Source organism: Habropoda laboriosa, unplaced genomic scaffold (assembly GCF_001263275.1).
Source record: "Habropoda laboriosa isolate 0110345459 unplaced genomic scaffold, ASM126327v1 scaffold648, whole genome shotgun sequence".
Lineage (NCBI taxonomy): Eukaryota > Metazoa > Arthropoda > Insecta > Hymenoptera > Apidae > Habropoda > Habropoda laboriosa.
In genome coordinates this window covers 273,871-300,754 of record NW_017100857.1, presented here as the reverse complement: position 1 = coordinate 300,754, position 26,884 = coordinate 273,871, and the positions used below count along the sequence as shown (strand labels likewise).

Below are 26,884 nucleotides of genomic sequence, written 5' to 3'. Positions count from 1 at the left end.
TGACCGACTCCGCTTTGCGCAATCTTTCCAAATTCAAACCTACATAATTGACGCTTAACATTTGCATAAAATAAACGAAATTTAATAAACTAAATTAAGTCACATCGCCTTCTGATCGGTTCAAATATCAATTCAACGAATCTTTACAACAGAATCAGCTTTATTTTCTCCTCTCGCTCCACGGAAAGAACACTAAAAGGACACATTTCACACGGCGAACGTAACTCTGCGCTTGTAACGACCAGACTTCTTCCTGTTGTTCTGCTTCCCTTTGGCACAAGCGAATTTCAATATCTGGTTGCGAGCTTCAACGTTCTCCGCCGGAAATCGTCCACCATTTCTCTGCGTATCCTCGGTCGTGGCCGATTGCAACGCACCCCGAAGACGATGGTCGAAGCAGCCGTCGGCACCCGGGTCATCCTGCTCTGTATCCTCGTTCGAGGATCCCGCGGCATGAGAACTTCCACCCAGCAAGGCTCGCTTTTCACTTGTGTCCACTGATTGAAAATCGAGCGAAACGGTTCCCATACTCGGGCCTCGCCTGTGCTGTACGCCTTTCGATGGAACAGTAGTTTCAGTTTTCTTTTTTTTTGTTAGTAATTAACTCGTAATTAGGGAAATGCTTTGAAAAAGATTCGCGTGTATTCTGTGTCGAATGTATTTTCTCTTTTTTTATAATAATCGATGCATAGACTTTAACGAAATTTTAGGCGAAGAAAAGGAGATTTTGATGATTTTTAACCCTTTCAGTCTGAATGCCATGGTTCTTTAGACGAGAAGATAGATGAAAGAAGTTTTAAACGGTTCAGTTAGAAACTGAGGAAACGAGAATCGAGGAAGAAGTGTCTGACGACGGAATCTTTGAATTACCTTTATGTTTGCCTGAGTTTAGTTCGATTATGGTGCAAGCGGATCTTACGAAACTCTTTATTTCTGTAAGGAAAGTTTAGAAAAAGCGTGTTACCTGCGAGTTGTTCTTCAGAATCGGTAACAAAGATCGTCTGGTTAGAGCCCTGAGTTCGTTCATGTCCAATTTCTTCGAAATACGAACTTCTGGATTTTTCTAACCGAGTGCCGAGCTATATTTTCATATTTTCCGAGTGAAAGATTACATTATTCCATTTCCGTGCAAACTGCGAATTTTTCTCCTTACGCCTGAAATACTTCTACGAAAACAAGAGACGATGGTGAAACATGAGCGAAACGTGGTCGATTGTGTCGATCTATCGAAACTGGAAAACGTAAATTTCAAGAAATTACACATTCTTTTTCACAGAATAGTGTATTCTTCTTTTTAAAAAGGGGGGAAAATTAACGTTAACATTCAAAATGTAAAATTTCGCAAATTTTACTCTCTCTTAAAAAAAAAAAATACAAAGGAAAGAAGGATTTCATTCGTTACAGAGTTTCTAATTTTGAAATTGAAATTCATACGGAAAAAATTTTTTCTAAGTAATAATCATACTGTTCTCCTTAAAAAAAAATTTCATCAAGCATAAGATTTATTATAAAAAGTCCTGAGTGTTATTACTCGCGAATTGAAAAACGAGGGAAACGATAGAAAAAATGGTGTCGATGGATCGATTCGAAAATGGCGTGTCGTGGACTTCCGGAAGTTGGTCCGCGCGATTTCGTGGCACGTTAACGAGCCAAGTTCTCGTCCCACGTTCGATAACTCCCCGGGAGCAATTTAAGTGCGCGCTCGTCTGTGCACTTGATTGCATATCGTTGCAAGAGCGTTAACTTCAGCCGCGACGGGATAATGCCTTAATGAGTAGAAGTTGCCGATGGGTGGTTCTCGAGGCGTAGAATCGAACTATGTACTTGGAGAATCCAGAAGGGGCGAGCTATGCTTTTCACAAAGGGTTCCGAAGGTATCGGGACGTTTGTTTGGTCGACTATTTCTGCGTCTAATTGAATCGGTAATGAAGTGAAGAACTTCTTTCCAGACGCGATTCTCTGCACTCTCAATTGCCATTATAGTCACCGTCAGACTATAGATAAGCGGACCAAGAATGCTGCTTGAGATAAGATCTTAAAAGAAATCAAGATACTCCGATATTCGCTCTTCTTCTTTTGCCGAAGTAATTGATAAAAATGATGTCTTCGACAGAGACGCCTAATTTAATACTGCGAGTCGTGAAAAATTATCCTTTAATAAAGTATACAAACACTATAAGTATAACAAAAAGTTTAAGGAAATGCAAAAGTTTCTTTCTTATTCAGATGAATATTTTTTAGAATAACTGTAAGTAAGGTGGTACAAAAGTGCAAATATTAATTCAGTATAGGGGAGAGTCGTGCAGAGAGTTATGCCGCGGCAAAGAGAGGAGTCTCGAAGAACGTTTCTTCGTGTGTAAAAGTAGTTTTATTAATATAATACAGGAATCACGTACGGGACGAGGTGAAACCGACTATTGCCCGAAATGTATGAGGACGCTGTCCTTTATCCCTTCGCTTTTCCTGGAGTTTGTACACTTATGAGTAAGCCGTTCGAGCTTCGAACGGCCAAAGGATCCTCCTGGTGCGTCAGGATAGTGACTAATTCTAAGCGGTGTCACTATCCTAACAGTACAGTACCGGCCAAAGCTAGATCTCGCTTATACTGTTAGTTGACTGCGCTATTGATGAAAAAGCAGATGAATACTATAGCCATGAGCAACATATTCCGGCGACGTTCTGTTTTCTTCAGTATTACCAGAGTTCTAAGACGTTTAACGTTTACGCTGGTGTACCGTACGACAAAAGTTATCACGTGGAGTGTACGGATCAAGAAAATATCGATCACTTGGCTAAATAAAAGTTCTGTTCTATTTTTAAACGATTTTTACCAACATTATTTATTACTTAGACCTTCAAATCTACCAACTAAGTAGCTCGCCGGTACTGCACGACAATTTTTCGTTTGCTGCAAATTACAACTTTTTTATTTTTAAAACCATTTGTTACCTTTTATTAAGCACCCTTTGTTCTACAAATTACATTTTTGAAATTTCATTTTTACCAGCATTAACCCAAGTTATAGTAGAAAAACTTAGAGCGGCCGGTACTGCACGACTCTCCCCTAATAATTTCTCTTTATAGTTAAAAATGTAAAATAAACAAGCAAGTTTAGTAGTCTCCAATTAGCAATGTTAAAAATTCCTCGGTCTCTGTCTTTGAAAGGGTTGAAAATTAAAATTGCGACAGAATCGTCCACGGATAAATTTTTCCACGATTCTCCTAGATCTACCATAAACGAAGAAAGGATTCAATCCTACTTAACGACTTCTTTCAGTCGTCTCTTTGTTCGAATAATGAAACGCTTGGACGAGGAGAGGTACCGAGTTCCATTGGAGCATGCTCCGTACCGGAAACAAACGTCAACGGCGAACAGATCGATGATTCGCGTCCATGGAAACCGCGGATGGACCAATGCGAGAAGACCATTCTCCTTTCCGGACAGGCGCATCCGCCTTTCGTTTCTCGCGTCTTGCTAATGAACGAAAGAAAAACGTCTGCGGTCTATATTCTTCAGCGGAATCTTAATCTTCGAATCTCTAAGATGTTCGAGGCTCAGGTTGGAAGATTTCAATTTTCATTTGAAGGAGAGGAATTTGAATTTTTTTTAATTTGACCTCTTAGAATCGATTAAACGTTCTTCCTATGAAAATACCAGGAATGTGAGATTAGATTGATTACAGAAATTGACGATTGAGTGTGAAATGCAATTAGATAATTCTAGAGATCAAGATTTTTGAAGAATTCTTTTGCAAAAGTGAAAATTTGCAGATTGATGGTTTTGGTATAAGAAAAACGAAGCATAATTATTCTCTGACGCAAAAATAAACGAAAAGACTGAAGTTTCAGATTTTGTGTACATTTTTCGACTCTCCTTTGGACTTCGAGCAGTTTTATTCGTCGATAAAATAAGTAATTTCGAAATTTTTTGGAGATTATGAATTTAAACAAGGGCGGAAGTGAAACTGAAGTAAGAAAAAGCTACGAAATGTATAATTCGACGTTTATGGAGCAAGTGAAATTACCTTACGACCCCGAAAAAGTGAAGAAATTAAGGTAACGAGGCTTTCTCCCAAGCTTTCTTTTCCCTTCCATTTTCCTTTCCAACTTTTCATCACTTTTTTGCTCTTTTCAATGGATTCGAGCGGAAACCAAAAAGGGGACACTTGTTTATAAACGAGTTCCAGCTGTACGGATGCTCCTCGTGTACCGATTCGATTTTGTTTCGAGCTTACTGTCAGATCGGTCAGGTAGTCCGACTCCGTATTACGTTACCAGCGACGACGCTCGCTCGAGTGCATTCGCTCGCGTTGGTGGCTGCACGTCACCTGACTTTAACTTTGTTTAAAATTAATTAAGCCTGAGGTGTCGGGAGGACTCGGCCTCGCGACGTCCCGATCGACCAAACGGTGAAAAAAAATTCACGATATTGCATTTTCGCATTTAACGTTTCTGCGAATTGTCCTTGAAAATAATCGGACATCACCGCCGATGTATCGTGACAGCAAAAATTCACAATTTAGGAATTTACTTCTCTAATATTTCCAGAATTTATATATTTTGAAAAATTTTGAAAAATTGAAATTTTTTCGTGGAGAAGTTTGCTAAGTTTAATTTTGAAAATTAGCGATGCGAGAAGGTAGAGAGAGAGGTGAATGTAAATTAGTGAATTTATTTGTTTTAAGATCGACTGCAAAAATTCACAATTCAGGAATTTGCTTCTCTAATATTTTCAGAATTTATATATTTTAAAAAATTTCTTCGTGGAGAAGTTTGTTAAGTTTAATTTTGAAAATTAGCGATGCGAGAAGGTAGAGAGAGAGAGGTGAATGTAAATTAGTGATATTGGAATATTTATTTTAAGGTAAAAAAATTTCAGAAAAATTGTAATTTTATGAAAATTCGAAAAGGCGATGGGAAATTGATATGGAGGGAAACGTAGACTAGAGAGTAGCGGTAAAAACAAGAGGCTGATCGTGGAACCATACCTCGAGGCCCTTCGACATCTCGCTCAGTCGAGGATTTCCTTATTGTTTGTATAATCGATAAATTGCGCGCCTAGGGGAACGCATACAGGATGCTTCACGATGCAAAAACCGCGTAATCTACTGCCGTTCGTGGGCGGGGTGTGTATCGAGCAAGAGCCAGCAACGACACACTCGGAAGACCGTAAATCTTATGGTAAGAGCGTGACTTCCGGTTTCTCCTGTCCTTTCAGAAAATCTCGATTCCTAATCCGTTCGAATGAGCGTTAAAAATTTTTCTCGAAAGTCGCGTATTTCATAGAAACGAGCTCTTCCGTTTTAAAGACCGTAGTTAGAGATCGGTCTATGCCTATGAAGATCGTTAAAGCGGTTTAGCCTCCCTATGCGTCGCTTTAAATTTCCGAATTTCAATATTTAAATGTGAATCAATTTATTGAATTAAAAAGAAAATTTATTAAATTTGATAAGTTTCACTGAAATTTTACAATTTGAACAGTCTGAATTTAAACAACCCTGCTTTACCTTGAATATTTCAAATTTGCAAAGAGAATAACTAAAAATTAAGACGAAATAATAGCTTCCCGCGGTCAGACAGCCGTTTTGAAACACTGTGCGTCGCGGTGGTGGACACGCCGGCATCAAAGTGGCAATCGGCGATCATGTCAAACCCCTAGTATGTCTGCGCGAAACGATTCGCGTATTGCACGCCAGCTAGGCGATTTCGTGCGTTCTCTGCTATCCGAAACCGATGGGCGTTGCTCCATCGTAACGCGATACGTTTGTACTCTCCTCTGCTCTATGTAAATGTACGCGAGCTAAGCGTATATACGTACGCTGCTGCATACTGTTCAATTGTGTGGGTGCCGAACGAACGTTCACTCCTATTGATAAGAGCTCACATATGTACATACGTTCGAATAAAAGCGATACGGCTACGCGGATATGTGGGCATAAAGGGGAAAAAGTGTCGCGTACCATTGCATCGCACTTTGTTGCATCTTACTTGAATCATCGATATAGTAGAACGAAGAAAAAATTTTCAATTGTTCAAATGCACGACAGTTTTTCTTTATTAAATCTAAGTTCGCTTTGAAAAAATTTTAGTTCTATCAGAACCAACGGTAGGTTCGATGACCTTGAGCGTGCAAAATATCGACGCAGGCTATATCCAACGTATCTCCCCGCTTATCGAAGCTTCTCTCGTCAATTTCCACCTCTAACCTTCGCAAATCTTCTTATCTACAGACGAATTTCGACGGTGAAACACCTAAAGTCATTTTCGACTACCGTAAAACACGATCTACCGGTGAAACGAAACTCGAAAGACACGCTAAACTCCTCGTCGTTCGCATATACGAAGTTCGTAAGCTCCTGTAATTCCCCGGTTGAGATACTTTGTTGCTCGTACAAGCGAGCAAAGCGAATTCTCATGCGGGAAAACACGAGCACAGGAGAGTCGGGGAGAGCTAGGTGCGAGAAAGAGGAAGATCCGTGGGAACGAAGGTTGGAGAGAAAGAGGTTAGGGGAAAGGGACAGAAGAGGAGAGGAGAGCTCGTGTCGATCCTATCGGAGCCCCGAATCTTGGAATTCGAATTTGTCCCCTTATCTCCGGATTCCATCGTAATTGCTTATCTACGAGGCGCTTGCTCGCCTCGGACAGCCATATCCACCTACTTTATGCGACACGGGGACACGCATGTATGCAACGTTCTCCGTGTGTTTCCGTCACGCGAAACCTCCGCCAGCTTCGGGGACGTTTATCGCCGGTAGGGAATCGTATACACGTCTTTCCTTTGTTTTTTCTCTACCACGGGTTTGGTGTTCTCGTCGCGCGTGCAGTCAGAGGAGTATTCGCTCAGCGGTGCCGTCGTTTCGCGTTGTTCCTTCTTCTTCTTCTTCTTCCTCCCGGCACAGGAGTTCCGGTGGCGCCTTCCACTCCTGGCATTGTTTTGACGCGATGGACTCGTCTTACACCTCCTACGTTCGCGTTCCTCTTTCTGATCGCTCGGAACGAGAGCGACCGAGGACGTTTCATCGGTTGCTACTGCGGATCGTGGGAACTTCGAGGAGTTTGTGGAGGCTGTGGGGTCGTTCTAGGGGATTTTTGTTTGTTGTTGCAGATGAAATGAAATATTCCATTCTCTTCGTGGAATGATTGAGAAGTTTTAAATAGTAGGGTGTTTAAATAGTCATTCTTGAACTCTAACCTCAAAAAATTCAACGCAACAGTGGTACCAACTTAAATCCATAAAATATGGTGTCCTAACCTCAAAACTACCCCTTGGTAGAATAACCACAAACTGTCCATTTCTAAACCTTGCCATAAAAAAATTTTAAACAACAACGATACCAACTTAAATCCACAAAATATGGTACAATAATCCTCAAAGCTACCCCTTGACAAAATAACCATAAATTTTCCATCCCTGCACCTTAACACCAAAACATCCGAAATAACAACGATACCAACTTAGCTCCACAAAACACAATACCTCAAACCTAAAAACTACCCCTTGACAAAATGACCGTAATATCCAAAGCTACCCAAAACTATCCGGCAATTTCATCAACCCAACAACACTCATTCAATTCCACAAAACTCAACATATAAACCCCTAACCACAATCCACTGATGCCAACTTCCATTTAGTACGAAACGAAAACCTCTGCTAACTGCAAACTCAACGAAGACATCGCCGAACCTAAGCAACACCGTCGACAATGGAATAACACGAAATGGTGAGGAAGTTGGAAACGCGATTAGCAAGCAACTAGCCGCCGTGTCGTATGGACGCGGCGACGGTAGTTTGCACCCGTGGAAACGGTCCGTGTGTGGTCCCGGTTGTCCCTGTCCTTCTGTTTCGTCGCTCGAGTCCCTCTCCACGAGGCGCATCGGCAACGATGACGTTAGTAACCCGATATCACCGCCATCCACGGCCCGCAGACGGCTTCCATACAGATGTTCCAAAGGGAATAGGGCCGTGTACGCGGAGGTGGCGTACCATTATCCGTTTATGGAATGCCGTTTACGCTCGCGTCTTCCTCTGGTGCACACACACACACACACACGCGGTGTAAGGGTACCCCGGTGCATCGATAACGGTAATCGGTTTTGTTAGACGCACGTCGAATCAGTGACGAAGGCGAATCGACCGAGCCTACGGCGAACCACCAACTATCGTCGCGTTCAAGCTAACAGGATTTTTCAGTAATTATCGTATTATCTTGGCTAACCGGCGGATCGAGCTACGCGACCGAGAGGAGAGACCACTCGGTCAAGCACGCGGAAGAACGTGAACCTCGTTGAGGAAATCGTTCGTACATGATCAGCTTTTATGCGTTTACTGCGTTAGAGGAATACACGTTTCTCTAACTAATTCAGTGTATTTTTATAAGGGTATGATACATAAATTAAGATAGTATCGTGAAAATTGACAATAATTTGCTCTTTAAAAAACGCTCAGAGTATGTACTTATTTATTTTGGAATTTTTCTGTTGCACATCGTGAATTTACTAGTAAAATATATTAACTGTGAGTTAATGTGTATGGTTTCTCTTAGTAGGAGACTTAATTTAATACAAGAATGCTTTATTTCTTACGCTACGACTTAGTGTGTGCTACCAGTACGCAAAGGGGTAGTTTTTATATTTTCTCACCGTGAAGTGAAGGGGGGAGGAAAATTAGGGGAGGATCTACTTAGAGTCAATTGTATAGTTGTACTTCCAATTGACGAATTTTTATAAAACACCCGAACTTCCTACATAAACTGAACAAGAATCAACGACTAGCCCTTAGCAGAATTGACTTTCTGCTTTCATTGCACTTCGTTACTCTTTCAACTATTTTCCCTCCCCCTGTGTATAAAACTAAATCATTTATCCTGTTACTCCAGACTGTACACCGTTCGAAGAAAAACAGTTGGGATTTTCTTAGAAATAATACGCGTGATCGATACGCGGGGAACGGATCTAGATAGAGATCGCGAGCACCTGTTTTAAACGGGCGAACAGTCGAAACTTTTGACCACCCTCGCGGGCGAATTTCAAGGAATCGTTACGATTCTTGGTACCGCTGGAGGAATCACGAAGATAGGGGGAGGAGGAAGAGTGTAGGAAAGAAGGAAGAGGAGAGCAGAGAAGGCGGAGGGAAGAGGCAGACGGCAGACAAATGAGTCGGGCCGCGGGTCCCTGCGACTCGTTTAATCAAAGTTTGGGATGCGTGTTGCCTCGGTCCCGAACTAACTACGCCCGATCATGCTACGAGTTCAAATGGAAACCCGCCTTGCTGTCTCGTACCGAACTCGTGGAAATTTCGTTCATCTTCCTCGTTCGTTTTCTTTTACTTTTTGGCGATTCCTTTTTTTTTCGAAAGAGTCCTCGAAGCGATCGAGATTTAAGGGTGTTTCAATGGGAATCAGTCTTAATGTTTTGCAGATAATTCGTAATAATTTTGTTGATTGAACTTTTGAAGAAAAAGTGATTCGAAGTTTTTGAATCTTCCTAATTCATTTTCGTTTTGAAAATGATCATGATTTAAAGAAGTTTAAGGGTGTTTCAATGAAAACCAGCCTTGCTGTGTTTTGTAGATAATTCGTAGGAATTTGGTTTGTTGAATTTCTGAAGTAATTTAAAAGTGATTCAAAGAAGTTTGAGTATGTTTTAATACAGAGAGAATTGTACAAGTTTCAATGGAAACCAGCCTTGCTGTCTCGTACCGAATTCGTGAAAATTTCATTCGCCTTCGAAGTTCAATTTTATTCCTGGCTGTTTTAGAAGAATTTTCGAAAGGATCGTGATTCAAAGGAGCTTAAATGTATTTTAATATGGCCAAGATTTCATTTGATCGTACTACAGGTTCAAATGAGAATCAGCCTTGCTGTTTCCAATCGAATCTATGGACACTTCATTCGTCCTCCTACTTCACTTTTTTTTATTTAACTTCTTTCATCAAGTTTAAGTGTGCTCTGGTGTATAGGACATTAGGACCAGCCTTGCTGCTTTATAACAAGTCCAGATAAACGTCATTCGTTCTCCCGGTTGAATTTTTATTACCAGCTATGATTGAAAGAGTTGCAAATTCGTTTTAATACGGAGAAATCTAGGGCTGCCTCTGGGCAGCCGTAGTTGCCCGCTTGTCGCATTCACCACGACGTAATATCAATAATTACATACGGCCGCTTGAAATATCGGTTTCCTTTACCGCAAGAAAAGTTCAAAGAACTGCCACAATTTCGCAATCTATCCGTCGCGAAACCATGACCCATTTACCATAAATGACGCCACCGTTGGCAGGCGCAGTTCTTTCACACCTCTTTACCATTTAAATCCTCTGATTCGATCATCCAGGCCAAATCACGCCGCTCTAACAACAAACTCCGACTCCCTCAAACTACCCATATCCTTACAGCCCAAAGAGAACAGCCGACCAATCAGATGAAAAAAGGAGATACAATTACAACCCAAAGAAGACCCATCAACAAAATACATAAAACAGAAAATACTACACACAGGGTGGGTCAGAAGTACCGAAGCAACAAAAACATTGCCTCAATGTATGTTTGTTTCGATTCATAATTTTCAACATTACCTGTCCTGTTACCTGAAAGTAACAACGAAAGAATCTTTCTCTCTCTCTCACATCTCTCTCCCCCCTTTTGGCACTGAGGCACTCAGGAACTCATTTCATATCAGCTCATCCTATTTATGGAACTCCATTCCATCCCAAATACGCAATATCTCGTCACATTTCAACCATCTCATCCACGAATACTTTTTTAATCAAGAAAATCTGCGGCTTTAAAATAATTGTAACTCACCTCATGCTCACGTCCGAAACCATCACTCATACCCTCACACTCGTTTACTCTAGAGCACTGTGTTAAATTTCTAAAGACTACTGAAACTTATTTATATCTCTGTACAATATAATGTACAACAAAATAAACTATCTAATCTAATCTAATCTAATCCCACAGTTAAACATTTGCATTAAGGACAAAAAATTCCTACTTCCACAAAATACGTCATACTTTAACTAAAAAAAAAATCTACACAGAAAATTCGTCCCTAAATACGTCACACGATAATTACAACCCCCAGAGGAAACTAAAAAATTAAAAAAAAAGGGGGGGAAGAAAGAAAAAATAAACACATAGATATAAATAAGAGAGGAGTGCAGAAGAAACGGGGCTGGCGGAGAGAGGGGGGGAGATAGGGGGGGAATAGACGGAAAGAGGTGGAGAGAATCGCGCTGTCTGGCCACTCTATAATTTGTCGGGGTGAGTTACCGCCCTTGTCTTTGCTTAGCGCTGGGCGTTCGTTCCGTTTGGTTCTCTCTCTTGGTGATGCTATCGGCGCATACCTCGCTAGACAGGTGGCCACCCCGTGACACCCACACACTCATGTACACGCACGCAACGACGTGCACCGGGCACACGCACCACGCTGTCTCTCCTGTCTCGTGAATCGTGCCGCGTCGCGTGCGTGCGTGCATACGTGGCGTGCGTCAGTGTAAAACCCGCCTTTACCCCCCTTGTTCCCTCATTCATCCCAGTGCGCGTGTGTGTGCATTCGTGTCTCTCGGTCTGGCCCACTGTCGAAAAGTTATCACACGTCGGACCGCCTGTTCCACACCCACGTATCCGCTCTACGGGGATAATGCTAATTTCGACGGATTAGAAGGACGCGCCCCGGGGATCTCGATAACAGGCCGTCACTCTTACCGGATTGGGGAAATTATGGGACAGAGAACCATGGGAAATTGCGGGACCCGGATATTGTTGAACGGGTGGATCTTGTTTCTGGAGCAGTTGAGGGGGTTAGGTTGATTTATTTGGTTCGTTGGAGGGAGGAGTTACCATGTGAATTTCGAAAATAAAAATTAGCGGGAGTGGGTGTTAATTGAAATACTTTTATTTACGCGACGTTCGTCGAATTTTTATGAAAATGTGGAACGAGCGTGATCGTTGACGAAATCAGCACGACGAGTGCGAAAAATCTGTTGAACAGCCATTAACTCTTTGGGGTAAAAAGTGTCCCACCTTTTTAGTACCTACATATGCACAGTGGGATGTTTTTCATCCCACCTTGAAACATTAAGAAAACAAAACTAATCTAATTTAACCTGTTTTCACAAATTTCATGGTGCGATTATTTATGTCCCGCCTAATAATTGATTATCTCAACATTTTTTTTTAAGTTTTAGTTGCTTTATGTCGCAATTCATACCTACTTTCTTACATTTTTTTCAAATAGAATTCCTGTGCAACTAGAGTCTGTTTTTGTCTTAAAATTCTGTGCTTCAAAGAGGTAAAGCAGAGTGTGGACACACCGATGAAAATTCACAAATACTGTCTCACCTTTTTCCTAGCCCACGAACACACCAAACCCATACGTTCCAACTTTCCATCTAACCATTTCATCTCTCGTATGATAACACCCTAAGAGTCTCAATATCCTCACCTTCCACCCCCAATTTTCCAAGTTCCTTCGTTCCTTCAACCACCAACCTTTCCCATCTCCGAGAACACCGAAACGCGCAAATTTATGCACGTCCTCTGCCTTCCCGGAGGAAAACAGCGGTACCTACATCTCTGTTACACCGTCCAGAGTGAAAGAGAGAGAGAGAGAAAGAGAGAGTGAGGAGGTAGCATTGAAAAATCGACAACAGGAGTGACGAGATCGAGTGGGCCGTTTCTCGCGGGTCAGGTGTTCACCGTTGGCAGTATTGTTTTTTCCTAAGGTGACGAGGAAAGAAGGAGGGGGGTGAGAAAGGGTCAGGTAAGACAGCGGGCACCACGCGGTGTCGTGTCAGTGGGGGGCCCCCGAGGAAGGGCCCCGATGCCCGCCCACATCGCGGCCGAACAGCGGCGCCCTATCCGATCCTAAAATCCCGATCTTTCGGCCACGATAAACCAGCGGGCCGGATATTTATTATTTGTAATTTACGTCGTGAGATCCGGCTCGTTAAGGCAACTTGGAGGCTAGAATAGCTCTCCGAGGCTTGATCCGTATCTTTCCGTCCTAACATCGGCTTTTCCCTCTCCACTTGTCGCAAGGGAAAATCTGTTTCTCGTGGCTCTTGTTTTCCATGATCGGTGGTTACAGCGAAGATCGGACTTCTTTCTCTGGTTAACTAGCTGGTCCTGTCGAAACACTTGTAAACAAACTACTTGCCCACGCCGCGGGGAGAGACAGAGAGAAAAGAAACGAGGAAGTTCTTTCCTTCTTTGTTCGACAGGCTGCCGCACACGTCGAGTTCTGTTCCAGCTGTGGACCAGGTTCGCACGAAGATCGATCTCTTGGAAGGTTGTTGAATGGCCTGGCTCGATTAGGTTAATAGACTTCACGCTTTTTGGGGGGATTAGACGGTGATTTGTTTCCTGGTGGGTTTTTAGTTAAGAGTGAATTCGAGGGGGATGTAAATAATTGAACGACCTTCGATAATTACTGGAGAAAAGAGAAAACGATGGATTTCAAGATACATCGGTGTTGGTAATAAATTAATAACGAAGAATGATTTTTTTTAGAATCTTGATCATTTTGTAACGACTGCTCAGGTTTGTTTCGTATTCAATAAGTGTGTTAATACTGATAAACGGAAAATGTAGATAGGTTTTTTAATTAGATAAGAGCGTTACAGTATTCGAATACCACAATAAGGAGTACACTCAACTCTCCACTAAATCATCTACTGTCACGTCCGATAATAAATTCGCATCGATTAGGAACCGATCCTACAAGGGTCAAATCACCATTCCAAGACTCCGCTACCAGTCAACCTAAAAGAAACATTTCATTCAAAACCAATAAGCACACGATGATTTATGAACCTGACCATCGATGAATCACCTAAAACTCCCAAGAGGCCTACAACCCCTCTCAGTTACACCTCCCAAAAATCATCTCCCATGCAAGGACCCCACAAGTTACACACCAAAACCGTCGCACTCGATCGCTCCAGTTACGTTCATTAAGGGCTCGAACGAGAGCCATCACCATCGCCACCAAAACAAAACGAAACGAAAAAAAAGAAAAAGGAAGAAAAAAATCACCTCGCCCCAGGATCGTCGAACTTCGGAACAAAAGAGTAGAAAGAATAAAAACGACGAAAAAAGAAAAGAGGAATAAAAAGTAAGAGGAAGTAGGGGTACCGAGACAAAAACGCAGAGATGAGGACAGAAAGAGGGAGAGAGAAAGAGAGAGAGAACCGTGATGGAGGTGAAGAAGTTTGCCGAAGAGAAGAAGCAGAAGGAGGAAGAGGCGAGGAGGTAGGAGGAGAAGGTGGAGAGCGAAAAAGAGAGAGGCACCGAGTAATTTAACACCGGAAGCGTCTTGAGCGTGACGCCACCCTGAAGGTGCAGGATACGCGTCGAGGATAGGTAGGTAGGAGGTGGGGCAAAGAAGGTGGAGGCGATGGCGATGGTGCAGCCAGTCAGTGGGAGTCGGTAGGTACTCGAGGCCGCCATGCAAGGCGAGCTTCCTTCGTGTGCCTCCTCTGTCTCTTTTCTCCCACGTTAAACTCTCTCTATCTCTCCTTTTATCCTCCTTTCGTTCACTATCCTTCTTCACACCGGTGTGTGTCTTTGCCGCGCACCGTGTCGACTCGATGAGCTTCCTTCGTCGTGGCTCCTCTCTATCTACTTTCCTCCCCTATCAGTCTAGAACGTTCTCCTCTCTCTCTTTCTTTCTTCTATACACAAGAGGAGTTCGGTCCAGCTTGGCAAAACTGTGTTCTCTATAACTCGTCGTCGTCGTCGTTGTGCTCACCTCGGTTCAACCAAGTCTCTCCTTCCTTCGATGCAGCCACGCGGGGAGAACTGCACCTCCACACGAAAAACGCACGGTTCGGCTCGTCTTACAATTAGGGGATTAGGACGTCTGGCTGGGTAACGAGGCTGACCCGCGACGGCTCGTTCCCCTGAAGACGGTGCCGACTATAGGTCTGCCCTGGCACGGCTCATTTTCCTTACAGCGTTAACCCCTTGCTGGAAGATTTTTAACGATTCCGGTGATCTAATACTTTCTCGTGATTTTCGGGCTGTTTGATGATTTAATGGATGTTGAGGAGGAATTTGTTGGAACGTGAAGTACTTGGTGTGGACTTTGTTACCGATACTTGGGAAAATGGACGTGTCAGACGTAAATTTTGGGAATACTGTAAGAGTTCAAATTTGAGGCTTTTGGGTATAAGTGTGCAATTGATGTTGCGTTTGGATAAGCCTCAAAACTCTCATTAATGTAAATTCAAATATTTTTTAAGTTGCAACCAGCCCTTCTTTTATTTTATTTATTTTAATCAAGAAGTAAATGCACCATTATTTTTCAACCTCTCAACAGACTTCATTTCTTCGTCAAAAATTGCAATCTTCCAGAAAGTATGTTACCCAGAACAAATAAAGTATCCCACAATTAACTTGCTTCCACACACTTTTCGTCGGTGCAATCTTCCTACTCCCCCCCCAAACTGAAACAATCAAGGCGACAGAACATCGCCAAACGACCTAAAATCCATCGCAAAAATCGAGTTCCAGCGAGAATCTTACTCGTCCTGGAGTATTTCGATCAGACTAGTTATTTTAACGCCACACGTCGTTGTACCATTCTCCTTCTGACTCCTTCGTGACACTTTTTCCACACCGAGACGAGCTTCCTCCGTGCGACTTTTCTGTCTCCCGTCCACCATTTCCATCCTTCTCCCACATCCTTCCACCGTCTCTCTCGTCTCACCGTCCTTTCTCTGTGTCTCCGTTACACGCGTGTGCATCGGTGTGCGGCCGATCTTACGTACTGCGGAGCATGTACACGGCCGGGATGTAAGTACGTACCTACCTACGCCCAAAGGGATTGAATTACCACCGCGAGCCCCTATGTGGCAACTCTCTTACTTAACCTACCGTCGGGAACTGTATCGACACATTTTTCTTCCGCGGGGTGTCCCGCAAGCGGGCCAGCCAGCAGCAACCTCGGCTGTTACCTTCTCGCGTGTATGAATTTTAACGAGAGCCGCGATCCTCTCACCGCGCCGTCGATTCCTTTCGACGGTTAGGCTAGGCTAGGTTGCCTCCAGGCTCGATCTGACGCGCGACAGGTGCTAGGCGAGACGTTTGTCGCGAATCAGTCGAAAGGTTGCCCAACGGAGATTTGGAGAATTTCACTGTTCGAGTGTCACGGGTCGTTGTAGAAATTTGATGGAAAAGAGTTAAAGGACACTATGTTGAAAAGTGCTGAAAACCTTGTTTCGCTCGTTTTCACCGAGTACTAGTGTTTGAAAAACTGAAGGCAAGACTGAATATTTGCGTGGTTTTCGTTCAATTTTTCATGAAAAATTTGCTGTGATAATTGGGAGAGTGAAATTTTGCTCGATGCGGCGGTGCTGTTCGTCGCTTTCTTACGTGGATACTGATACGGAAACAGGGGAACTGTGTTACTGTTTGTTGGACAGTAATTGAAAACGAGGCTTGCTGAACCTTCGACGATGAGAGTGGAGAGAGGTGTTGCTTTGGATGTTTGATGGGAAAGCTTGGAAATTGTGCAGTGAAGATGCGTGCACAGGGTGTCTAAGGGTCGTTTTCGAGATCCTGGGTGAATCTTCGACGATGAGAATGGAGAGAGAGGTGTTGCTTGGGGTGTTCGGTGTGAAAGTTTGGAAATTGTGCAGTGGAGATATTTACACAGGGTGTTTGAAGGAAGTGTTGATACATATCTACATTTTCTTTTCATTGCAATTGATTAAAATAAGAAAAAGGAGAATGTGAAAGTATTTACATCTGTTAATATGATCCACTACGTTATCAGTTCTGTTTTTGTCGTTTCTTTTGAAACACTCTGTATTTTACTTTTATGTATTGCCATGGCAGCTTCTATTCGTAACACAGTAATTGAAACTGAGGCTAGGCAAGGACGTACCTGAGTTCCAAGGTAAATCGTCGACGACGAGAACGAAGAAACAGATTTTCTTCTGTACTCTGATCTGAGAGTTCGAAGATTGGTAATTTTATCCACAGGCAAATTTATTTTTTCAGATTACAAAGGTATTACTACAGAAGCCCGAGAATTACGTTTACCCTCTCTGTCGTCAAAATTTAAACAAACTGGCATTTAAAATCCAAAGTGAATAAAAATCACGGAATCGTTTCAAAGTTTAACGTGAAACTTGAACAATTGTGGATACCCGATTCATTTTGTATATACGATATATGTATACAAATTTATGGCTATTCATGTTAGAAGATATTCACAACAACAATTAAAGCTGCCGAACGTAGAGACGATTAATTAAAAGCAGAAGCCACCGTGAAGCAGAAAGAGTAAAGAACTTGAAGGTATTCACGGTTAGATTTGTTTCAGCATGTAGCATAATTGTTAAGCAGAGGAAACAAGGAGGAAACGGAACAGGTATGAAGTGCTCGTGAAATGATTCTTGACTTATCGACCGACGGTCCGCGACGGCCCCTTTTGTAATTACTTCAGTGGATAATTAAAACGGTCCCTCGACGCACCACAGCCGCGTTTTGTACCCTCGGTATCGCTGGCAAAGGGTGTATAATCGATACGGACATCGAGGGGTGTCTGTAACGGGAAATACCGTGATCGAAAAGCCACCCCTTCTCTGCATATCATCCCCTAAATGCCCCGCACCCCCTCGATAAACAACCGCGAAACAACCTAGATACCTAACGATGCCATCGAATGCACGGGAAACAGTGACTAATTGGACCAAGATTTTTCTCAGTTAGAAGCGAGAAATATTGCGACACAGTGTGCGACGAAAGTTCACGGACTCAGATTGGAAATGCATTTCACTTCTACAGAGTCACTTTTGTTTTAATGTTAAATATTTTAGGTATTTAACGTCACTTAACCCTACTGCGTTCTCCGTTTTGACTGTACACTTAAGACTTTTGGGTGAAAAAGGACCTAAGACCTTATGTTCCACAATTTTTGTTTCTTGCTGAAAACCTTGTTTCGCTCGTTTTCACCGAGTACTAGTGTTTGAAAAACTGAAGGCAAGACTGAATATTTGCGTGGTTTTCGTTCAATTTTTCATGAAAAATTTGCTGTGATAATTGGGAGAGTGAAATTTTGCACGTCGTTGCTCGATGCGGCGGTGCTGTTCGTCGTTGAACGAGAGGCTAAGGTTAAGGGCGGAGGCTGTTCGAAGTTTCTAGTCTTACTCGTGAATACTTCGAGTTCGTTGGAAAATTTGAAATGCTGAAGAATTGTGAGAAGCGGAAAAGTAAAAAATTTGAAGAACTTGGGCGATAGAAGGTTTGAACGAAGGGAGAACTTCGAAGTTCTCACGATTCTATTTGAAATTTTTCCTACTTTCATCTGAGAATCGAGAGAATGAACGATTAAGTACGACGAAGATAGATACAGTTAGAGCAATTTTCTTAGAAGATACCAAAGAGAGATGTTAGGTCTGTTTGTGCGAGTGGATGTGACTACTGTAATGTACAATGTTGATTCGAGCAAGCGCTTGATATTATATGTAGTCTATGCCTACTTAAATATTCCTACGAGTCTATGTTAAGTCCATATTTATGAAGACCGAACATAACTCTGTGGGAAAGTACCAGCGAAAGGATGAAGAACGATGAAGTAACCTACCGTTTATCTTTTGCGAGGAAGGCTACTTGCGGGTCTAATAACGATTAGGGGAATATAACTTCGCTTGAATTTACCGAACTGCACTTTCTAATCTCCTACTTCAGTATCAAATTCAAGACACCGACAACGTGATGACAGAGTCACATTATAACAATCACACGGTAATTTATTTCTTACGGCGTAATTTCGTAAATCTACGTAGATCCACGTAGAACGATATTGTTACGGGAATACGGGAATCTGTGGAAAAATCTTCCTTCGATCTTCCGGGGAAACCACACTTTCTGATAAACTTCATCGAGCTTCGAAATAAGAAAATTTGCATAAGTAAAATTATTTATAAGTGATCTATCGTCATCTCACATTTTGTGAAACCACACTTTCTGATCATCTTCATCATCGAACTGGAAAAAATAAGAAGTCTCGAGCATTTGCACAAATAAAATTATTTCACCTATTGTCACATACGTATGTTTGCTGCGTAACGAGGGCCGTAACTTAGTACAGTTTATATCTTGGTATTATGTAAATTAAATTATCATTCACTTACGAACTCGAACCGTGTCTGTGCGTGTTTCGGGCCGGTGGTTGAGTATGGCTGATCTACACGATCAATTATCATCCCAAACTTTGTGAAACCACGCTTTCCAATAAACTTCGTCGTCGAACTCCCAAAAATACCCCAAGAAATCTCGAATACTCTCCAAAAGTTGCACGAACCATAATAAATCTTGCTCTGAAGAAAAATCGCAGAGAAGACCACTCCCTATCCAAAAATCGCGTTCTTAATTACCCTGGGAGTGAATGGTAGTCGTGGACGTAAAAAGCCTCCCGTCAATCTTCACCCCGTAGGACATAATTGAGTTCTCCCGCGCCTCCCGTCTCGGGGGCTCTTTCTTCAACGATGAACAAAGACAGGTGGAACCTCTGTACCCCTCTCTCTCCGTCCAATGGATTCACGGTTCGCGGATGAGTCTACAGGAGGATGGATCGTGGCCACGGGAGGACGAGCAGCCGGAGAGGAGGCTGGAAGAGGTGGTAGGAAAAGGAACGGAGGCGGGTAAAGGGGCTCTCACGTTACCTTCGGTGCGGCCAGGTGTCGGGTTACCTCCGACCTCATCTTCCTCCGTGCCTCCGCGAGTTTGCCACCATCGACATCGGCCGTCTGTACGTCTGTCCTTATGTACGCCTACCATCCGTCCTGTCACCTTAGTTTCGCACATGTCCCGCTTTTTCGCCGCTCCAGATCGCCCCCTCTCACCCCGCATCGTCCAGGGGGGTGATAGAGTCAGGATGCTGTGGACTCGCGTCGTGTCTCTCCGTGAAACTCGTCCTGAGGGAGCCAGGGAGGTCGCCCCTTTAGGGTCCAAGGTGAATCTTCGAAGACGAGAACATGGCTGGTGATTCTGGACTGGAGATATTTGGACAGTTCTTTCTTACGTGGATACTGATACGGAAACAGGGGAACTGTGTTACTGTTTGTTGGACAGTAATTGAAAACGAGGCTTGCTGAACCTTCGACGATGAGAGTGGAGAGAGGTGTTGCTTTGGATGTTTGATGGGAAAGCTTGGAAATTGTGCAGTGAAGATGCGTGCACAGGGTGTCTAAGGGTCGTTTTCGAGATCCTGGGTGAATCTTCGACGATGAGAATGGAGAGAGAGGTGTTGCTTGGGGTGTTCGGTGTGAAAGTTTGGAAATTGTGCAGTGGAGATATTTACACAGGGTGTTTGAAGGAAGTGTTGATACATATCTACATTTTCTTTTCATTGCAATTGATTAAAATAAGAAAAAGGAGAATGTGAAAGTATTTACATCTGTTAATATGATCCACTACGTTATCAGTTCTGTTTTTGTCGTTTCTTTTGAAACACTCTGTATTTTACTTTTATGTATTGCCATGGCAGCTTCTATTCGTAACACAGTAATTGAAACTGAGGCTAGGCAAGGACGTACCTGAGTTCCAAGGTAAATCGTCGACGACGAGAACGAAGAAACAGATTTTCTTCTGTACTCTGATCTGAGAGTTCGAAGATTGGTAATTTTATCCACAGGAAAATTTATTTTTTCAGATTACAAAGGTATTACTACAGAAGCCCGAGAATTACGTTTACCCTCTCTGTCGTCAAAATTTAAACAAACTGGCATTTAAAATCCAAAGTGAATAAAAATCACGGAATCGTTTCAAAGTTTAACGTGAAACTTGAACAATTGTGGATACCCGATTCATTTTGTATATACGATATATGTATACAAATTTATGGCTATTCATGTTAGAAGATATTCACAACAACAATTAAAGCTGCCGAACGTAGAGACGATTAATTAAAAGCAGAAGCCACCGTGAAGCAGAAAGAGTAAAGAACTTGAAGGTATTCACGGTTAGATTTGTTTCAGCATGTAGCATAATTGTTAAGCAGAGGAAACAAGGAGGAAACGGAACAGGTATGAAGTGCTCGTGAAATGATTCTTGACTTATCGACCGACGGTCCGCGACGGCCCCTTTTGTAATTACTTCAGTGGATAATTAAAACGGTCCCTCGACGCACCACAGCCGCGTTTTGTACCCTCGGTATCGCTGGCAAAGGGTGTATAATCGATACGGACATCGAGGGGTGTCTGTAACGGGAAATACCGTGATCGAAAAGCCACCCCTTCTCTGCATATCATCCCCTAAATGCCCCGCACCCCCTCGATAAACAACCGCGAAACAACCTAGATACCTAACGATGCCATCGAATGCACGGGAAACAGTGACTAATTGGACCAAGATTTTTCTCAGTTAGAAGCGAGAAATATTGCGACACAGTGTGCGACGAAAGTTCACGGACTCAGATTGGAAATGCATTTCACTTCTGAATTTTTTTGAAAAAATTGCGAAAAATTTGTTTTTTAGGTTCTGCATCACTGTGCGCCTTTAACCCTAGAACGGTCCTCGTTTTGACTGTACACTTAAGACTTTTGGGTGAAAAAGGACCTAAGACCTTATGTTCCACAATTTTTGTTTCCAACGCGACATACGGACCTAGACAATAAACGCTTAAAATAATGTTAAGGAACGTAAACTTGATAACAGCAAAAATGACTAAAAGTATAGAAAGGCGGTGGGTCAAAAAAGACCCGAAGACCGGTCTAGGATTAACAGGCCTTAGTTTCGCACATGTCCCGCTTTTTCGCCGCTCCAGATCGCCCCCTCTCACCCCGCATCGTCCAGGGGGGTGATAGAGTCAGGATGCTGTGGACTCGCGTCGTGTCTCTCCCTGGTGAAACTCGTCCTGAGGGAGCCAGGGAGGTCGCCCCTTTAGGGTCCAAGGTGAATCTTCGAAGACGAGAACATGGCTGGTGATTCTGGACTGGAGATATTTGGACAGTTCTTTCTTACGTGGATACTGATACGGAAACAGGGGAACTGTGTTACTGTTTGTTGGACAGTAATTGAAAACGAGGCTTGCTGAACCTTCGACGATGAGAGTGGAGAGAGGTGTTGCTTTGGATGTTTGATGGGAAAGCTTGGAAATTGTGCAGTGAAGATGCGTGCACAGGGTGTCTAAGGGTCGTTTTCGAGATCCTGGGTGAATCTTCGACGATGAGAATGGAGAGAGAGGTGTTGCTTGGGGTGTTCGGTGTGAAAGTTTGGAAATTGTGCAGTGGAGATATTTACACAGGGTGTTTGAAGGAAGTGTTGATACATATCTACATTTTCTTTTCATTGCAATTGATTAAAATAAGAAAAAGGAGAATGTGAAAGTATTTACATCTGTTAATATGATCCACTACGTTATCAGTTCTGTTTTTGTCGTTTCTTTTGAAACACTCTGTATTTTACTTTTATGTATTGCCATGGCAGCTTCTATTCGTAACACAGTAATTGAAACTGAGGCTAGGCAAGGACGTACCTGAGTTCCAAGGTAAATCGTCGACGACGAGAACGAAGAAACAGATTTTCTTCTGTACTCTGATCTGAGAGTTCGAAGATTGGTAATTTTATCCACAGGAAAATTTATTTTTTCAGATTACAAAGGTATTACTACAGAAGCCCGAGAATTACGTTTACCCTCTCTGTCGTCAAAATTTAAACAAACTGGCATTTAAAATCCAAAGTGAATAAAAATCACGGAATCGTTTCAAAGTTTAACGTGAAACTTGAACAATTGTGGATACCCGATTCATTTTGTATATACGATATATGTATACAAATTTATGGCTATTCATGTTAGAAGATATTCACAACAACAATTAAAGCTGCCGAACGTAGAGACGATTAATTAAAAGCAGAAGCCACCGTGAAGCAGAAAGAGTAAAGAACTTGAAGGTATTCACGGTTAGATTTGTTTCAGCATGTAGCATAATTGTTAAGCAGAGGAAACAAGGAGGAAACGGAACAGGTATGAAGTGCTCGTGAAATGATTCTTGACTTATCGACCGACGGTCCGCGACGGCCCCTTTTGTAATTACTTCAGTGGATAATTAAAACGGTCCCTCGACGCACCACAGCCGCGTTTTGTACCCTCGGTATCGCTGGCAAAGGGTGTATAATCGATACGGACATCGAGGGGTGTCTGTAACGGGAAATACCGTGATCGAAAAGCCACCCCTTCTCTGCATATCATCCCCTAAATGCCCCGCACCCCCTCGATAAACAACCGCGAAACAACCTAGATACCTAACGATGCCATCGAATGCACGGGAAACAGTGACTAATTGGACCAAGATTTTTCTCAGTTAGAAGCGAGAAATATTGCGACACAGTGTGCGACGAAAGTTCACGGACTCAGATTGGAAATGCATTTCACTTCTACAGAGTCACTTTTGTTTTAATGTTAAATATTTTAGGTATTTAACGTCACTTAACCCTACTGTGTTCTCCGTTTTGACTGTACACTTAAGACTTTTGGGTGAAAAAGGACCTAAGACCTTATGTTCCACAATTTTTGTTTCCAACGCGACATACGGACCTAGACAATAAACGCTTAAAATAATGTTAAGGAACGTAAACTTGATAACAGCAAAAATGACTAAAAGTATAGAAAGGCGGTGGGTCAAAAAAGACCCGAAGACCGGTCTAGGATTAACAGGGTGGCTCTGCTTTCCCTTTTTACCGTCTTCCATTCCGTTACGATAAATTATTAAACTCGTCACTTACAATTTCTAAATCAATTAAACACTGATTGGTCGAATCACTCATCCGGAAAATGAACACAGGTACTTAAAGGAGTGAACACCCAGACTCAATTATCGGTACGTCTCCAGAAACGTCGGAATGTGAATTCTTTTGGACACGGCTTACACCCGGAAGCCTCAAATAATTCCACTTATACCAATCCAGGTCGTGAAAGTCTCAAAACTCTCAATTTCTAGATCGTGCTTGAACTCGTTGTGTCACACATGCAACCTTTATTTTTAAGAATTAAACATTCCTCGGTAATTTCACTCGGTGTAACGTGTCAGCTGGAATATCGATGTAATTGCAAAACTATTAAAACCACTGTGACAAAAAAAGAAACACTTTCAACTTCGACAAGAGCTACGATAAGAATATAAGAGACACTGCGATAAAATAACGACAAGCTACGGTATCGATTATTTTCACGGAGAGATCGAGTCTCGAAGAGAAAAATATTTCACGTTATAACGGTATTAGGCATGGATTACACGTAATTAAGCACGTCGAGCCGTTTGTCGCATGCGGATTCCACGGCGGGAAAAGGTGATCGTGATCGACAAGCTTTCAAGAAAGCTATTACCGGACCCATCGCCTCTGGCCACGTGTTGATTCACGTGCACAACGAGAAACACCGTGTATTTCTATACGCGATACCAAACAAGGAGGCTGACGAAGGGATCGTTGCTGTACACACCACGGTGGGGATGTTAACAGCCGAGGGTGTCGCGTAACGAGATCGTAGCGTCAAGAGGGTAGATCGTGCGAGCCTATCTTCTCCCGTCGTCGCTTTTGATTCACTCGAATTCACGGTCTGCGACGCATAAACTGGCTCGCGTTTCACTTGGTGCTTGATAAAAAAAAAATCAACAACAAAGATAAGGTGAATAAAACAAAATGGGAGGAGAAATGTTCTTGGAGACGTTCGATCCATTACCGTCGACGCGACAGAGGGAAGAAAAAAAGAATCGATGTCTGATGGCAGTGGGATTTCTATTTTCATTCGCTTTGATATTAATGACTGAACAGCGTTATCTGATATTTTTGTTCAATCTGCCAGAGTAGGTGGATGTAGAATTTTTTCATATTTTTCAAGATAACTCTTTGTCTCAAGTCCATCTTCGTTACTTTTACTTCTCTCTAAAAATTATCTACAGAATTCCTCTCTTTTAATATTTTTCTTTTTTCGTCGCTTCTATCTTTCATAAAATTATCTGTGAAATTTGACTCTCTCGAATTTCTGAAATATCTCGACTTCGACGTTCGTAATATTTCCATTTCCAAGTGATAGAGTGGATATATCATTTTTCCCATTGTCCCTCACAGTCCACGAAAAATCCACTCTCTCATCATCTTCGTTGCCTACGCTTCTCGCAAAATTCCTCTCACTCGAAATTAGAAAACAAAATCCCTCTAACTCATCTACCAACTTTCTTCTCTAACTTTCAATTAAGGACATCGATACGCAGGTACTTTCAATTGCCCCAGTAGAGTGTCGGGGACGGGCTGAAGCTGTGGGACGATTCCCAAGACGATCGACAAGGTTGAAGAAAACGTCGCTAAGCTAGGACGTAGTTGGATATCGGGGGCAGCGGACGAAAGGTGGAAGGAAGAGGGGCACCCGTCTCGAAATTGCACGTTCGAGCGCAACGAATGCGACGGCCGAGGTGGTCATGGTACCCTGGCGCGGTACCATTCCTCCGTGGTAACTGGAGAACGGAGACAAGTATCAGTTACGAGGAAAACTTCCGTGCACGCATTAACGACGTCGTATGTCCTCACATACGACGTACGAGGGTCGCGAACAGGTACACAACAGGTTCGGGGGAAGATCTGGGTCGTGGCATTCGGTTAAACGGCACCGCGCGTTAATTGCGCGATATTAGGCTTTTAACCCTTTCGTTGCACCGAATTTCAGTACGTCACACGTATGGTTTAATGGTGGATGTTCGATCGAGGCTGCGGAATCCTTTTGCTTCGGCAGTGTCGTTTTCAAATTTGTTTTGTTCAATTAAAGTGGAAGTAGGTGAAAGATAAAATTAAGGATTGAAGGAAGATGGAAGTAGGTGAAGATACAATTAAGGTGAAAGTGTGTCGAAAGGTTGTAACAGCTCGGTGAGAACAAATTTTGAAAGCGTCGATAGGCGCGAAGAGCGATGAAAGGGTTAAGGGATGAACGAATGGGAAAATGAGACCTTAATGAAGTTCGAGACTGTGAAACATTGTCTGGGAAAGAATATTATTATCTACGTGAGTCTTTTTTATTTTGATTTTTTCACTTGGAATCTCCTCCACGTGGTCTCCAGAGAATATAACATATACGCATAGAACTTATTTTTCAACACTTTTTTTTTTTAGCACCCTGTATTCAATACAGTATATTCTCCACAAGTGTCAGACCGCAAGGAAGCTAAACCTGACACTCGTAGAATCAGGGACTACGTTTTCGGGCCTCGCGCCCGCCTTTGTAGTTTGCCGAACGTAGCCAAGGACAGCGAATAAAAGATAAGCATGAAACGTGAGTCGAGGCAACCAAGCGATTTAAATATCAACTTTTTTAATTTTACGTTTTTTTATCCCAAAATTTTTCTTAACATATTGATGAAATTTTTCTGATGAAAATGACATAAAACACGACATAATTTGAACAACATTTACTTATTAACACGTTCACTGTCGCGCCAGATTTACAGGTTGCTGTCAGGCGGCCACAAGAAAATACATTTTAAGCATAGGATTATAGTATTATGCTTTATAATTTTTTTTTCAATTGAAAATAACGTCTAGCTAGCTATGACGTTCAAAATTTTTAGTTGACAACATTTATTTTATTTTAATTATTCTAAACATTTGAGGCACTCCAGTCACTGATAACCACCATGGCCATATCGAGGAAACAATCTAATGTTAATACTTATTGAGTGATTAATTTAATTTCATAATATATCGCTTTGGATGAATTACAAAAACAAATTGCTAAGAAATTACATTAAATACCAGTACACATTATCCGTCGAATGTAGAGGGAGAGCCACCGTTTGGTTGCCAATTGTTCATCACATAGAGTCGGCCTACCTCCACGTAAAAAAAAAAAATGTAGGGTCGATTCCACAAGTGACAGTAAAATG

The 26,884-nt window shown here is 42.4% G+C and overlaps 1 protein-coding gene across 1 annotated transcript in view; it reads right to left on the bottom strand.

Moving 5' to 3' along the window:
• Positions 1 to 207: 207 nt before the first annotated feature.
• The window catches only part of LOC108577435, a 56,530-nt gene continuing 29,853 nt past the window's right edge, over positions 208 to 26,884 (bottom strand). Inside the window, exon 3 of the mRNA XM_017940580.1 lies at positions 208 to 554. Coding sequence (XP_017796069.1) covers positions 208 to 554 — 347 coding nt within the window. The remainder of the gene's footprint in view (positions 555 to 26,884) is intronic.